Below are 17,022 nucleotides of genomic sequence, written 5' to 3'. Positions count from 1 at the left end.
AATGCCATTGAGCCTTGGTCTGTACTAGTGAAAACAGTTCCCATCCACTTTCCATACTGGTACAGCAAGAACATGGTAACTTTAAGAAAAGTGGATGATAAAGGGTGATAATTGCATTAATTACAAGGTATAATCTAGTGCCAATTAAATTGATTTTTTTCTTCCTGACACAGTCATTATGATTTACCTACCTTTTTTTCTTTTTTTTTTCTTTTTTTCTTTTTATTATGAGACAGTCTGAATTTGTCATAATTCTTGTCTTACTTTTCTCTGTGACTGTTAGTTTTTGTTTGCCCGGGGACGCTGAAAGCAATTGTGGACTCACCGTATTTATATGAAGCTGAACAAAAAGCAGGTGCTTGGTGCAAAGATCCTCTCCAGGCTGCAGATAAAATATACTTCATGCCATGGACTCCGTATCGCACCGATACTTTGATAGAATATGCTTCTCTAGAGGACTTCCAAAACGGACGCCAGCAGACAACGTATAAACTCCCCAACCGAGTGGATGGTACTGGATTTGTAGTGTATGATGGCGCTGTCTTTTTTAACAAGGAAAGAACTAGGAACATAGTAAAATTTGACTTGAGGACTAGAATTAAGAGTGGAGAGGCCATAATCAATTATGCTAATTACCATGACACCTCTCCATACCGATGGGGGGGAAAGACTGATATTGACTTGGCGGTGGATGAAAATGGCTTGTGGGTAATTTATGCTACAGAGCAAAACAATGGGATGATAGTAATTAGCCAGCTGAACCCCTACACCCTGCGTTTCGAAGCCACCTGGGAAACAACATACGACAAACGGGCAGCATCCAATGCCTTCATGATATGCGGCGTCCTGTACGTAGTGCGGTCGGTGTATCAGGACAATGAGAGCGAGACTGGCAAGAACGCCATCGATTACATCTACAACACCAGGTTAAGCAGAGGCGAGCATGTGGAAATTCCTTTCCCCAACCAGTACCAGTATATCGCTGCAGTGGATTACAACCCCAGAGACAACCAGCTCTATGTGTGGAATAACAACTTCATTCTGCGATACTCTTTGGAGTTTGGCCCACCTGATCCTGCCCAAGGTAAGAATTTTTTTTTTCCTCTTTTTTAGTCTCTCTGTCCTTCCGTACAGATAACTGTGTTATGATATCCTTAGTCTTAGACTTAGCTCCAGTCAGAAAGGCAAGGAGGGGTTGTTTGCCTGCACCGTGCTGAGCAGTATAGCATTATAGTGGTGCACGGCAAATTTGCAGCAAGGTGGAATGACTTTGGTTTACAGGCTTGTGCTTTTTTTTTCTTTTTGCCTTTTTATTTTTTGTACATGTATTTAGCTTTTCTATGCTTGAGAAGAGTTGGGGAATTATTTGTTTACTTTATAGCAGCAGTCAGTTTGACTTCCATAGCTAAACTAAGTTTGAGTTTGTTCACACTGAGCCAAAAGCCTGTTCCCATCCATTTGGTGTTACCTGACTTCTGAACTGATTACAACATACATGCAGAACTTCTAACATCTTGGCACCAACAGCTGAAACCAGTGTGTGCTGGGAGGTCCCAGAGGAGATGCATGGGGTTAATGTGCAGTACCAAGCATAAGTATTTTTCTGTAGCCCTTTTTTCACAGTTTCTAATGCCAGGTTAGAGAAGACTAACCGGCATTTTTAGCAGGTTTCTCATTAAGCCCTTTGTAATTGCAATTCAGCTCACTTGAAGTTAGAACAAGTACCTGAAAGGAGACATGCTAACTGGCAAAAGAGGGAAGAAAAACAGAGGTCTTAGGTCTTAGAAATCCCTAAAAATGACATGAGCAGACACAGCCACATATTACAGTCTGCAGAGGAGAGTAAATACCAAGAGAAACGCTCCATGGCAGAAGATGCATGCAGCAAGGAACAGAATGTTGATAAGCTACTTTAGCAATGAAGGTAGTAACTTCACTTCTCTCATCGAACTGGCATGCATGTTTAGCAGCTGTTTTATCTACTTCAAAAAAGTAGTAATAAAGACTTCTCCATGTGAAAAGTAGTTATCCTGCTTCAGTGAAGCTGATTCATGCACAGTGTACTTAAGACGCAGTAGAACAAGGCAGTTCAGAAACAATACATCGCTGATCTCCAAAGCCAAGTGACAATCTGTCCAGTTGGTCTCCTGCAGACCTTGCTGGCAATACATGGCCAGGCTTAGTCAGGTTCCAGGTGTTTGGGGACTGAGCTTCAGCTGTGAGGGCAGCCGTCCTGGCAAGCTTTATCTCTGTATATCAAGTTAGTCCATTCCTTAGGGAGGCTTTGGGGCTGCTCTTAGAAGACACTTACCCATCTATATAATTAGAAAAGATACATTCTCATGCATGTCACTTTTTGTTCAGTTTAACTGAGATGAAGATGCGTTTTAAATTCTCCAAAGCTTTAATAGGAAGAGGAGAAAATGGACGTGCAGGCTCTAAGTAGCTTTTGCAGTTCAGACAGCTGCCATGAATGTGGCACAAGCTAATCTTTAAATCATCGCAATGAAGGGAAAGTGTTAAGGAAGAGCAAGGAGAGAAGAAAAGGCTTTGTGGAAACCTTCCTTTGCTTTAGCAAATCACCAGAGGTCTCCAGTAAGGCATTTCATTATGTTTTTATTATGAGAGAGTCTCCAAGGTCCTGAGTAACAGTACATGTCTGGCCACATCTCCTCTAATATCCACAAGAGGTCTGGGCATCCACCAGCACACCTTCATGTTCTCGGGTTCCTTGCTGGCATGCAAGGCAGGGAAAGAAATGGTTTATTCCAACCAGACCTAGAGGAGGAGTCCAGGGCACACTGCAGGGTGCTTGCCTCTCCTCTGAGCCCTTCGCCTATTCACCCATGAAGATGGAGGGGTATTTTTTGAGTGATGTATGAGTTTGGGTTTTAAATGCATTGTGACATCAGTAAATGTATCTTGATTATTGCTTTTTTAAAATACAGAAACCATACAAAGACACGAGGTTTATTTGAATTTGTGATGCACATACTCACAAACAGTATTTTTCCTTATAGAATGCCATTACCAAATATTTTAATTCTGTATGGAACCGTACATAGCAGATCTAAGGATATGTTTCAGTTCATTTCCTCTTTTCCCTAAGCCAATTGCCTGTAGTTAGACTACTGAATTAAAGGAAAAATTATCTAATATGATCGTCCTTGAGATGTACTGCTGTAAAACCAAGAAGAGATTCTGTCCAGTTTCTGAGTCTATATTTTATTTGTACTATATGCTCAGTTCCTCTTTGTTTCAGCATAAAGTCTGTATAAATTGAAGAGTAGTCCTATTGTTGCACAGTTAAAAGATATAGATGTAATATACATTTGGATTTTTTTTATTTCAGATGGAATTATATCAGATTTCAAAGGGCATTTTTTTTTTTCTTTTGTTCTGGTTTGGTTTTTCTGTGGTTTATTCAGGTTTCTTAATCATGTACTCAAAGACACAGGCGTAGCATAATATTCTTTAAGTCACATAACATAAAACCCTTTTTTTAGTGTCTTTTGCGATTGTACTTTAATATCGAGTATTTAATGGTGTCACAAGGTCAGTTCCTCAAAATTGGAAGTCATGGCTTTTTCTCTTCGAATGGTTAATTTGGGGCCATTGTGGGAAACTCAGCAATTTGTGTTCCCTCTGTTGCTGTGGGAGCAATAGTGATATATAGACATACGCTGACTCTTCTCTCTTTCCTACGTGTCTTGGCTATCACTTCTTGTCTACGCCATAACTTCCAGCTACCGGCTGCTTCAAAATCGACAGTCTTCCTACATGAAAGATGATTTGTCACATTTGAGCCACACTTTTCTGTTCAAGGGTTTGCATTTGTTCCCAGGGCCAAAATCTTGAGCTCATACAAACCTGCCTTTTTTTTTTCTCTCTGCCGTTTCTTTTGTTTTTAAATCTGCCTATTGAAACCTCTGAAATACCACTATAATTAACCTAATGGTGACCTTGCCCTTGCTACAATCCTAATTTTGTCCTCTTGCAACTGTCCATGTTTCGTGCTTCCTGTATCCTTATTTCCTTAATCTTCAGGAAAACTCTTTCTAAATAGAGTTCTGAAGGAGATTTCTAAAACTGCAGATGCTGCAGCCAGGCTGCTGTTTTACTCTGACAATGGGGTCTGCTGCCCTTACAGCTCCCCTCTTAACCTCATTCTTCATGTGTTGTTTTTTCTTCTCTCTTGTCATGGGAATTATAGTACATAGATGCAGAAATGTTTTTCAGAGCTATAGCTGCCAAGTACTTCTCGGATATTGTAGAAGAGCACATTTTCTAAGGTTAAGTGTAAAAATTAAATTTAAAAATCAGAACTTTAATACAGAAATAAAATATATCAGGACCTGCAAAAAGCCACTATAAAAAATTCAAAACAAGCTGGAACTTTTCTATCCTTAGTAAATTTAGTGGATATGTCCTGTTAGATTCTTTCTAAAGGAGGTATCCAAGGGACCAAATTAATCCTTGCTGAAATAGGAAATTTTAAAGGAATTTTAAGTTAAAAGATCAGGAAGAATGAAGAGAATTTTCCCCCTAAAATGTGAATATGAATATTAAATTGTAGGGTTTCCTTGGTAACAAAAGGATGTTTTTCCTTTTGTTCTGCGTTAGTGCATTACAGAGAGATTTCATCTACACTCATCCCAATTTGCGCTAACTGAGCAAACTGTTCAAACTGGAGTTGTCTCCCCTTTTGTACCATGATACCCATCATTAAGTTTTATTGGATCACTGCAGGAAAACAGGGATGTCATGAGTGTGGACAGAACAGAAACTTGGAAAGTACTATCACAAAGGGCTTGAAATAATAGGAAACAAGCACAACTAAATCTTTATAACACCAAGGATCTACAACTAAGTCATGCAGCAAATTGTTAAGTAAATTAGACCTTTGCTATTGTATCAGATCAGTTACACTACAGATGGATTAAAGAGTGGTTGTACAAGTAAAGACAACATAATGTGGACCAGTTAACACATCTTTTGATCATAGGTATTTTGTTAATTTTGTGGCGTATTTATTATCATTTTCAGGGTATAAATTTATAAATGACTGTGTAAACATTTTGCTTTCAACTAAATGGGATTTGGCAGGGTCAATAGAGTACTGGCTAGCATAATAGCTGGAACCTATAGGTAATTAGCTGAGCCTTCCTGACTTGCCTGCTGTTCACTGAAGCATGAAAACAGGCACACAGCTGTAATAAGCAGAAGGCAAGGAAATGGGAATTTGCACCGGTTTCTCCATTGCTTTACATGGCAGCTCAGCATATGATACCTTTTGAAAATGAAGGTGGAGACATAGGTTTTCACATGGGCAAATACCTTGAAAAAGCTGACCCATCAGAGCATACATTTAACTGAAAAATCCATGCAGCTGATTTAGTTCTGAAATTAACTAGGTGCTGGAGATGAAAATGGAACCATTACAATTTTCTAAAATGGCACACCATCTGGGTATTTCAACACAATTGAAAATCTAAGGTGGGAGTTGTGTTGTGAGTGTTTTGTTTGTTTGGTTTGGTTTGTTGTTGATTTGTTGTTTGTGGGTTTGTTTTTTTTTGGGGGGGGTTGTTTTGTTTTTGTTTTTTTAATCTATTTTATGCCTGCTTAGAGTAGAAACCCATCGGCAAAGAATACTAGGTAGATTGTATGGCTTCTCTAAACCTACTCGTCACTGTCAGTTGGGTAAACAGTTACTATTCTCCTGCTGTCCTAAGCAATTGTGTTATGTTTTTTATAGACATCACACTGTTAAACAGGTGTTAAGCTTTACTCCAGCAGTGTCTTCTTTTTTAGAAACAGATAGTATGCATAACTCTTCAAATCAGCTGTTACAAACTGCGTGAAACAAATATAAATTAATTACCCTAAACTTGAGTCACTGGATTCACTTCCTATTGCGTTTTTCTTATTTTTTGGGTTTTTTTTAGTTTTACGAAGGATGTCTTCAGCTGGTACTGAGACACACCTGTTCTTAAAAAAAAAAAGGAAGAAGGCAGAAGAGGTTTTGGGTTTTTTTCTCAACGTTTCAAGCCTAGTCAAAAAGAATCTCACATTGCAAAAGTGCCTTTTTAGGCAACAGACAAAAATTGCATGTCTTCAGCCTTATAGAGGCTCGACCCTACTGCTTGAGACAATACATTAATAACCTCAACGTGGAGTTTGTTCTTCTTAGTTGTGGCATATTAATCATCACTGTCATTATCTTATATTGGTAATGTGCTCTGCAAGACCAAGCATGGGAGCCAGCAGATGCCATCACCCTCGGCTTTCAGAATGAAACACATCAGGTGGTGGCAGCTATCATGTACTTTTTTGCAGCTCAGGAGAATGACCTTACAGATTAAATTCCTCAACAGGTTATTAAAAACAAAATGATGTGCCTTCTAAAACCTCGATGTATTCCTCAAAATGAGGGGTTTGGTCTTGTTTTTTCAATCTTTTTCTTTCCCAGACTTCCAGCACTGCCTGAAGTTTCCTGGTGTATTCTTGAATAAACTGACTTCTTTTTAAAAATGTAATTCAGGAGAAAATTATCTGTATTTTTTCCAGTTTTATGAGGAAGGTGGTTTGAAGTCTTTCTCCTAAAATGTGAGATTATAAATATATTTCTAAAGTATGTACTAAGCTGTGCAGGTCATTTTTGAATCATAGGTGATATGCTTTGAAATGTATTTTAATGGCTAGCATCAAAATCATTCTACCTATAGTTAGATAATGACAGCAGGATATTTTAGCTCAGGGTGCAGCACAAAATATGTTCTGAAGATTGTTACCTCATTACTGAACCTTAGAGAGTTGATACGAATTCTCATAGTGATATTTTGCTCCTGAGACAAAGCTATCCTAAACATCACAGGTTTTGAGTAGCAATTGCAGTAATGCTAATACACATTTCAGTGATTAAATATTTACTAATTAGCACAATGTGTTAGGGGTTGGATAGTAATAATTGGTTGTTCCCTGCATCATTCTCCATCCCCACCCGTTCTCTGTTCCCCAGGACCTGATTCAGCAGGCATTGCCTGACACTTGTACAAGTGATTGCAAATGCTTTTGACAAATGTTAATTGGGCAAGCACTAGAAAGCTGGATGCACTGTAATCAAAAGAAAATTACAGCAGTTTCACAAGATGTCAGGCGAGCACTTGCAGAACAGATCCAAGAATTTCAATAAGTTTCATAGTAGCTGGCTACGCCAGGAGTTTAGCACAATTACTCAGACCGTATTCAAGCAGCCAAGAATGAGACTGAAGAGAAGACAGCCTCCAAAGAAGTTTCTCATTTGTGAGCAAGAGAGGGACGAAAAGCCTGTCTTTGCATTTAGTCTTCAAAAACAGATTGTGATGTTCAAAATCTCCACTCTAAATTCATATGAAAATGAAAATATACTTTCATATTTGAAACTTCTAATGTATTATAACAGAAATATAATTGAAAAAGGATTTTGAAATAATTATCTGTCAAACTACTGAAAGTTCATCTTATTTAAAACACTAACTTAAAAAACATCTGCTGAAAGAAAGCAAAGCAAATATTTTTTTGTTGTTGTTTATGATTTAATTTAGAGAAGATGCATTGTCCAGCAAGGCAGAGTTGAAGGACCTTGCAAAAGAAGGAAAAAAGAAAGATAAAAGCTACTTTATCCACTGACATTAATCCTAAAATTAGCTTCATTTACTTCTGTATGTTAGGATCTTAAAAATAGTTGATGTGAGGTTATTTGTTCTCAGCACAAGCATCTGTGCTTTTATGTGTCTATAAACCACTGTGAACACTAATGAAGATTTGGAAATAGGTGATTCAGTTACTTTGCTCTCTTGCATTATTTCAGCCATTGCTTGATATACATTTGAAGGTGATGAACAGGAACTTCAGACTGTTATCTCCACTAGCATTGACTAGAATTCTCCCTCCAAAGCCTCAAAACCCTGGTGTATCTCGCGCTGTACCTCAGTAGCTCCAGCGATGAGTTCCTGATGTGGGTCAATGGAGTGAGGAGCTTCAAGTCCCAGGCAGAAGTGATTTGGCCTAAGGTGATCCTGCTGTTCCAGAAGAGATTAAATTAGGTGCTTGCCACTGGCTTGAAGGAGTTGTGTCTTCATACCTGCTTTATCGAGAAGAAGTTGTTCAGGCCTGAAATGTTCCACACGAGAACACCACACACACGCTAGGTGCTGCTTTCTGTGTGCAGCTAATTGGGCATGCTGCAGCTCGCTCGAGCAGAATGACTGCCGAGCAGGAAGATGTTATCGTAATAATTTTCCTGGAAGGTGTGTACTGGGGGACTTGAAGTTTTAGGGTCTGTTTTTTTTCAAAATACTCTCATTGCTAACAGCGCACTGCCTTTGTTGTAAAGCTGGACAGCATTGTTTATGGCACACTCACTCAAACTCAAATGATTCTGTCTGTTGAGGTATTCCTTCTACAAAAGTTATTTAGTAACCTTTAATTGCTTTGACTGTGTTTGTTATGTACTGATAACTCACTAGTTAGTGCTGCCTTTCAGCCTTTAGAAATGCAACTATCAGTTTTTATTACAGAAGAGATTATTTGGACAATGTGCTGAAGCATCATACTGGTATGATCTGGGACTGAAAAAAAAGAAACAAACAAACAAAACAAACCAAGAATCAAAGTTATATCTTAAACACCCAGAATAGCAATAAGAAAAGAATAATATTAAGGTAAAGGAAAGGATACACCAGAGAATCCTTTAAAACTGCATAAATAACATTTAAAGAATTTTGTTTTAATATTTCTGAAGTAATTTGTTATTAATTTTCTCTACACAGTGCCTACTACAGCAGTGACAATAACTTCTTCAGCAGAGCTATACAGAACCACTGTGTCAACCACTAGCACTGCAGCACAGAAAGGTCCCATAAGCACAACGTTAGCTGGAGGAACAAAGGAAGGAAGCAGAGGACCCAAGCCACCACCACCTGTTTCCACAACAAAAATTCCTCCTGTGACAAGTTTTTTCCCTTTGCCAGAGAGATTCTGTGAACCAACTGAGGCCAGGGATATCAGCTGGCCTCAGACACAAAGAGGAATGATGGTTGAACGCCCTTGCCCCAAAGGAACACGAGGTATTGCCTTTAAAAAGATACCTTGATTTCAAGCCAGCATTTCAAAAGCAATGTGCTGCTCTCTCATGGTGATTTTTTTTAATCTCAAGCTGTCTGTCACACAGTTTTTGTTACTTGGAGAATGCAGTATCTACAGGCAATGGTGGTTTTAATCTGCAAATGGCATTTGAGCATAGCTGCAGAATTACCTTGTGTCTGTTCTTTTGAGAATCCAGGTCAAATTCTAGAGCTTTGTTTGAGGACTGTTGTGAAATATGCTTACAGCTGCCTTTCTCATTATGAGCTCCCCTCTGGATGAGCTCCAGGAAAAATCAAGGGCTTTTTGTTTGTTTGCAGAAAATGTCTGGTGCTTTTCACTGGCTTTTTCATTGGTGTTTGTAACGTGCATTACTTCCTTACGTTTTTGTCAATTATTGTCAACTACTGCCATTAGCAGCATTCAGATTGGACATTGCTTAGGAGCACGGTGTAGCTGATTTCCTGAATGCATGCAGAAAAATGGTTTCCATTTCACTATAGTTTTCTACATCTGTTGTAGGAACTGCCTCGTATCTCTGCTTGGTCTTAACGGGAACGTGGAACCCCAAAGGCCCTGATCTTAGCAACTGCACCTCACACTGGGTAAATCAGCTGGCTCAGAAGGTTGGTTGAAACCTTTTAATCTGGGGTACACTGGTGATTAAGGATTTTAACTCTGAGCATTAATAATTCAGTTCATTGAAGCCATCTTTATTACTCTGTGTTCATTTAAAGCAGAAGTTATGTGTACTTTGTGTGCAAAGCATGAGCCAATAGTTAGGTTCATATGTGTGTTTTGGTATGCTCTCCCTTCTAAAGTTACTTTCTTGCATCTGTGATTACGTGTTTTTGTTGCTTTTTAAAGCAAAGTGGTTTTGCTAGTGTTCAAAAAACAAAAGCTATATTTTCCTAATCGAATATAAATCAGGCAGCAAAAGCTGTGGTATACAGCAAGGTTTTTTGGTTCAGGAAAAATTGTACTGTGATGAATAGATTTTGGTCTGACTGCATTAATAACAGTATGATTAAAGTGCGGAGCCACTTTCCGTGTTTTCCCTCCCTACTGAGATTTACTAAGTTTATGAAAACTGGATAATTTGTTGTCAGTACCAGGCTACTTGACTTTCAAATGCCTCAAGCGCTAGTATGAACAAATAGATTTTTTTGCTATCTGATAATGGCAGTAAAATAAAAGTGAGGATGAACAGAAGATCTAGCCCAGAAGTCCCAGTCTGATTTCTGTTTTTGATGGCTGTTAAGAACTGCTTTTGTGTGTCACGGATCTAAGAACCTTTAATCTTCTGAGATAAAGAGAACATTATTGGTCTCAATTAGTTGCAGATTTCGATGTATGTGCAAATGGTTATTTCACCACAACAAAGGTACACAGAGAATTGAAATTAGGAGCCGCAAGCAGAACAAGGGACCCTGCTGAGATAATATAAATTGTCATTTCAGATCAGAAGTGGAGAAAACGCTGCTAGTTTGGCCAATGAACTGGCTAAACATACCAAAGGACCAGTATTTGCTGGCGACGTTAGTTCATCTGTGAGGTTGATGGAGCAGCTTGTGGACATTTTGGATGCTCAGCTGCAGGAACTGCGGCCCAGTGAAAAAGACTCTGCTGGAAGGAGTTATAACAAGGTACACACGTCACATCACCTCCTCCTGCTGAGACAACCATTGCCTTTGTTTTTTTTGTTTCTTTGTTGTTGTTTGTTTCTTTTTTTCCCTTTCAGAAATATTAATCTATACTTTGTTCCTGCGTGTTTATGGTTCTGGAATAAATATGTAAGAGAAAATGGCAGTAAATACACAGTGGAAAATTCCAGTTACCTTCTTTTCGGAATGAGATATAATTCACAATAGCTGACTGGTCCTTAAATACATAGCTGGGTCCCTTACTAAAATCTGGAATGCATTATAACTAGTGTAAGGAAAGCGGGCATTAGCTCTCAGGAACTCTGTAGTGAACCAGCATGTTTATCCTGTGATCCTTTTAACCCTGAACATGTAATAAAAGCAGTGGGATTCTGCATAGGTGCAGGGTTTTATTTTAATCTGACTTCCTGCAGAATGATAGCACTTCCTTAGCCTTTTAAAGATGCCAACATCACTTATAATTATCTTTCAAGAAATGCCTTAATACACATATCTAAAACAATTAAGTGTTTTCTTTGGAATGACTTTCAGAGAAAACGTATGTCTTTGCAGTTCAAATACAAATCACAGGCGTTACTACCATTACGCTTTTTCTCAGAGAAAATGCTGTGTTTCTTGGCCTCTTCCTTGCTTCAGCTTAGTTAACAAGCTACAAACAAAACATTTTTTCAGCATCCTTTAGAGAGAGAGAGCTCCATGCACGCCTGTCACTTTGGCAGTGATTTTGTTTATGATCCATAGTTGCCCTTAAAAGAGTTTTCTCAGAGACAGCTCAAGTGCCCACAGAAATTTTTTTCTTTTGAGCTTTTCACACAGATCCCACTGTTTGGGCAAAGATAGCTGGGCACCTGTATGAAAGTTGGGGAAAAACATTTCCTATGTGATGTTTTTTTATAGTCATCGCTGGACAGAAACTGGATTAATGTCCAGGCTATAATTCAGATTCAAGATCTGAAACACAAGACTTAATTTTTCTATATTTCTGAAGCTTTCCAGAATATGTCTAACTTCTGATTTTCTTCTTTCTTACTGAAAAGCTCCAAAAACGTGAGAAGACATGCAGGGCGTACCTTAAGGTATCTCTCCTGTGCTGTCATCCTGCTTTGTCCCTGCTTCAGCAACCTGCCACGCTTTATCATCATGCTGCATGATCTTATGTATTTCAGTCTTTGATAAATGTGTATTGTGCCCCATATCAATTGTACAAATGTTGGCTTTGCACAGGTGTAACACTCAGAAAAAGAAAAAAAAAATTAAAGATCAAAGTTAATACCTCTTTTACCTCAACTTGTTCAAAACTAAAAGAGCAGAAATGGTTATTATCTGAATTGGAAGTAATATCTCTGTCATAATATAACATTGGGTAGAGGAAAAGCTGGCAACTGAACAGAAATTATTTCAGCTTTGTAGTATTTTATATCAAAGACTGTTTAGAGTTAATTTGCTTGCATGAAAAATGTACATTATATAGCCTGCTTTGTTCTTTGTGTATTCTTATACCTAGTAAAATCACTGTTTCTTACAGTTTTAAGAGTCACTACAGTGGTCAGATTCAGTGACTTCAGGATAAAGTATAAAGACAAACGTTTCTTTAACTGCACTAGTAAAACATGTGCCGTGTGTCCCATTAACCAGGCTATTTGGAAGGCATGTGACACATTGCTACCTGATTTTCAGTTTCTTTCATCTGCTGTAGAATGGTTGTCCATAGGGGCCAGCCTCTGCTCTGCAATACAATGCCAGTAATGCTACTTCATGCCTGTGAAGAAGAGAAAAAAAAGTCCTAGAACAGATCATGTCTGGCTCTGAAAACTTTTATTGCACATTTCTTCAAAGTTTCTTTAAAATGCTGATTTTTACTTGTACCCTCTGAGATAAAACGTAAGAATGATTTTTGAAAAGAACTTTGAAATACTTCACAACATAATAAAAACATTCAGGCTCTTGACCTAGGGATGTTTCTCTGTGCAGGGCACTTCTGTCTTTTCTCCTGCAGTCAGGAAGTGGATGGGAGATGTCCAGTCTTGCAACAATTGGGCAAAAGGAGGCAAAAATCTGGAGAGAAATTTACTTCTCAAATAACAATAATTGTAATAGGTTTTTATTAGAAAATATTTATTAGTAGTAAAGGGAAATCTAGCAGGTATGGTTTGAATTTCCATACCTCATTTTCAATAGTAAACATGAATGTGAGAAGAACAGTAATGGGGTTGTTCTGACAGCTGCATTACAGGGGCCATGTGATCAAACAAGGCCGGCTTGCCTGTGTCCAAGAGGAGAGACAGCCTCAGAAACATTACTGGGCACTGATCATTTTCCACAGGAAAAATGCAGAGTTTGATTATCCTGTAATAAATAAAAAGCTTTTCGTATTAATGAATGCATACCGTCATCGCTATATGGAGATAACAAAAGAAACCATAGCACAACCTTAATTTCCAGCCAGTGTCATTTTCTGTAGGTCTCAAATGGGCTTCTCTGCTTAGATAAGACCAATAAACCTCTTGAAATTACAAATCAAAAGCTGACTTACACTATGCAAATGAAGCAAGTTCCCACTTTGTGACAGAGGATTCATTTGTACCTCAGATTAGAGGCTCCAATCTGTATTTCTTGGTGACTAATGAATCTGGCCTCTGCAGACCAATTTCTGTTCCACTCTGGTTAATGGTTGCAGCAGTATCAATGTGAGCATTTTGACTATTCTGTCTCCCATTAGAGAAAGAAAAAAGGCTTTAATGCCACTTCGAAGTATCTTCCACCTGCCAGGAAGGTCGTGGTGGCTCACAATGCAGACAGAAAGAGGATATTAAAATGGATTAGGCTAATTAATCTTGCTCTGACAATAGCCTTGACCAACTTTTCCTGTTCGTTTATTTGCACAATAAAGCATTCCACACTGACATCTTTCTGTTTGTACACTGTGTTCTGTTTCCATTCCCAATGCTTTTAAATTGATCAAACAAATTATATATATATATATATATATCTATCGCCTAATGACACATTATGACTAGGTAAATGGGACAGTCAACAGGGTGTTTCAGCAACGCATGGAGTATCCAATGCACAGCATACTCAATGCACAGCTACATTATGCATTAATGTAAGAGCCTGCCTTCAATTGATTAACCGATTACTCTGATTGATTGGATTATTTTGTAAAAATAATGTAATCGTGTCACTGAATTCTTCTTCCTTATTTACTGTTACTTTATATGCACGTTAAAACATGATGATACAGTTGTTAGAAGAAAGACTTTTCAAAATGGCAGTTTTATTCTGTTTTACAGTTTTACCTTCACTGATAACAGGAACAGTCAGTGGACATCTTGTTTGCTGTATTGATTTCCTTTTTTAACTGACCTTTGTGGAGCAGTGGGAGTTAGTAATCTTTTTAAGTATCTATGAACAGGTACAGGGACAGGAGCGGGAATGAGAGTGGCCCAGGCTAATTTATATCCACTGAGTCAGCTTCATTCCATGCCTCCTGTAATAAAGAAGGCAGTTTGTCATAGGCAAGTAGTTTATAGTGCTATGGCTTCATGAGTCGAGCTAAATTTCCAGAAGAGTATTATTGTCATTTCAGCCTAAACTGGAGGTTTTTAAATAGAAGTTACATGCTTTGACATTAACTTTAAGATGAAAGCTTCAGGCAAAACTTTTGGCATTTGTTTTTACATTTTTTCAGCACATTAATAAGACTGTTTTTATATCAGACACGAGATGAGTCAGATCTGCATGTTTACCACTTAGAGATCACACAATGCTAGTGGTTAACTGCACTTCTACTAATGCTAATACAGCGAGAGGACGGAAAATATTTTTATGTTGAAAATAGTTTTCTAGTGCCATTAAATCACAGTAAATCCTTCTGACAGTTAAGTATTATAATTGTCACCAGATAACATTGGAAATTTTCCCCAGCTGCCCAGGGCAATCAGACCTAATGATAGTTTTCTAATGAATGCAGGCAATTGTGGATACAGTGGACAACCTGCTCAGGCCTGAAGCTCTGGAGTCCTGGAAGGACATGAATTCTTCAGAACAAGCCCATGCAGCCACAATGCTACTTGATACGTTAGAAGAAGGGGCTTTTGTCTTGGCTGATAATCTCTTAGAACCAACTAGAGTCTCAATGCCCACAGAAAATATTGGTAAGTAAAGTCTTTTCAAGCCTAATTTAAATTTTACCCAAAATCAGAAAAAAATGTGCCAGATAGCAACATACTCTTCGAAAGCTGAGCTGCACAACATTTGGTGGAAAGATAAATGCTCCTGAGCAAGAGAGACACGCTTTTCTTGTTTAGTTCTTCAAAATTAGCATTCTTCTTTAGTGTCATTAATACAGAGTAAAATGGAAAGTAGTTGATATTGCAAAGTCGATTTACCACTGAAAAATCATTAGCAGAATGTATGAATATGAAGAGTGCTTAAAGGGCAGAATATGGATTTTTTTTGAGGTAACTGCTTTCTGTAGGACTGCAGAAATACTTTCCCATTATATATAAGCTGTTCCTAATGAATTTAAATTACTTTTTTTACAACGTAGTTTCCCAGTTAAATATTTTGGGCTCTCAGAACGTGGCCCAAATGTTTGTATTAAACATGACTCCCTTCAGGTAAAAATGTGTTCAGTCAACTACATCTCCCGTAATGCAGAATAGCTATGCTCCAGAGGGTTCAAAATAGCTGCAGATAGTTGGAGCATAATTTGGAATTTAAGAGTGACAGAGAAATTAAGGAGTTTGGTATTAGACCTGTGCAAATATTAGTATGAGGGTGTTAAAGCAAAAATCATTGCTGTGCATAAAATTAAAATTCCTTCATTTTATTAGGGAGATTAATTTAATCTCAGCGAGGTACGAGGAAGCTGAAAGTCTGCTAATTTGAAGGGTACAAAGATGGAGACTTAAAATAGACAATAGAAATGAGATTTTTCACATTTTACTGTCTGCATATTTGTAACTGTAGAAGGACAGAGATGATTGTACCTAGTTTTTTATTTGAATAGGAAGATTCTGGGAAAAGATGGGAAAGATGTTACAGTCCTTTATCAAAGTAACTGCACCAGTTGTTTCTGGAGGAATGTGGGTAGAACCACAGAAAGTCTCTCTGGGGATGTACAAGAACAGTTTCATGGAGCTGAGTAGACTGGCTGAACATGACTTCTTGTGATAAGCTGTGTTCAACTCATAGTTAGTAACACATTACTGATGTCACGCTAGACTGAATTCCCACTCACATAGACGTGTGGCTTAGAGAAAGAGAAAGAATTCCCTAATTTCATGCCTTTTGTTGATCTACAGTTTAGACCTATAGTTAGACCGGTTCAATATGATGCAGATACTTGTCAACAAACTGAACACTAACTGATATCTGATATGATATTACATATCCAAGGGAATCCAGCCTTTAATGATAATTCCCAATATACAGTGTATTATGAAGTTAAATTTTAAATGGTTTTCTATTTAAATGTTTGTTTTGGGGTTTTTGTTTGTTTGTTTGTTTTTGTTTTTTTTGTTTGGTTGGTTTTGGTTTTGTTTGTTTGTTTGTTTGTTGTTTTTTTTTCAGACCAAACAAAATTATTTCCTACGAACCTATATAGAGAATTAGATTTAGGAAAAATATTTATTTAATTTTTTAGATGCAAATACTGTTTTAGCTAAATACACAGCTTAAGTATGCCTAGGTATTCATTTGCTGACTGTTTTAAAAACTTGTTATATCTAAATAAATACTTAAGGTTCTAAATTTGTTAGCAGAGGATACTGCATAGACAGTAGGAGCTTCAAAATTAACATTTCTCTGCAATATGTGTGTAGTATTTTTAAGTGGATGTTTTGGGGGCACAAATTAAAACAAGGTTTGATGTCATGTTAGCACTATTAAAATGCTGTCATTTTAGCAGTGTGGGCTAGGTTTAGTTAAAGAATTTCTGCGTGCCTGCAACATGCAGTACACCTTTATCTTATGGTGGCAAATGAGGGCAGCAGTGTGAGAAATGTAAATAAAGAGTGAGGAGAAATACTGCCATCTGACACTGCAACCTGGCCAAGAGACTTACTCTGCATTCTCCTTTTTTAACACTTTTTTTTTTTTCCCCCACTCTGGTCTGCTTAGTTTTGGATGTTGCAGTGCTCATTACTGAGGGCCAGGTGCAGGACTTGAAATTTCCTCAGGGCAGTAAAGGAGGCAACTCGATTCAGCTCTCTGCAAGCACCGTGAAACA

General features: G+C 37.9%; 1 protein-coding gene across 1 annotated transcript in view; it reads left to right on the top strand.

Moving 5' to 3' along the window:
* Positions 1–17,022, top strand: part of LPHN2 (latrophilin 2) — a gene marked incomplete at its 3' end in the record, with an annotated part of 51,448 nt that overhangs the window by 28,886 nt on the left and 5,540 nt on the right. The window contains exons 5-11 of the mRNA XM_008948305.1: positions 284–1,084; positions 8,811–9,107; positions 9,646–9,749; positions 10,584–10,769; positions 11,825–11,863; positions 14,761–14,944; positions 16,914–17,022. The exon at positions 16,914–17,022 is cut by the window's right edge and continues 11 nt beyond it. Of these exons, the coding sequence (XP_008946553.1) occupies positions 284–1,084; positions 8,811–9,107; positions 9,646–9,749; positions 10,584–10,769; positions 11,825–11,863; positions 14,761–14,944; positions 16,914–17,022 (1,720 nt within the window). The remainder of the gene's footprint in view (positions 1–283; positions 1,085–8,810; positions 9,108–9,645; positions 9,750–10,583; positions 10,770–11,824; positions 11,864–14,760; positions 14,945–16,913) is intronic.

Source organism: Merops nubicus, unplaced genomic scaffold (assembly GCF_000691845.1).
Source record: "Merops nubicus isolate BGI_N331 unplaced genomic scaffold, ASM69184v1 scaffold30309, whole genome shotgun sequence".
Taxonomy (NCBI): Eukaryota; Metazoa; Chordata; class Aves; order Coraciiformes; family Meropidae; genus Merops; species Merops nubicus.
This window is presented reverse-complemented; position numbering and strand designations above follow the sequence as displayed.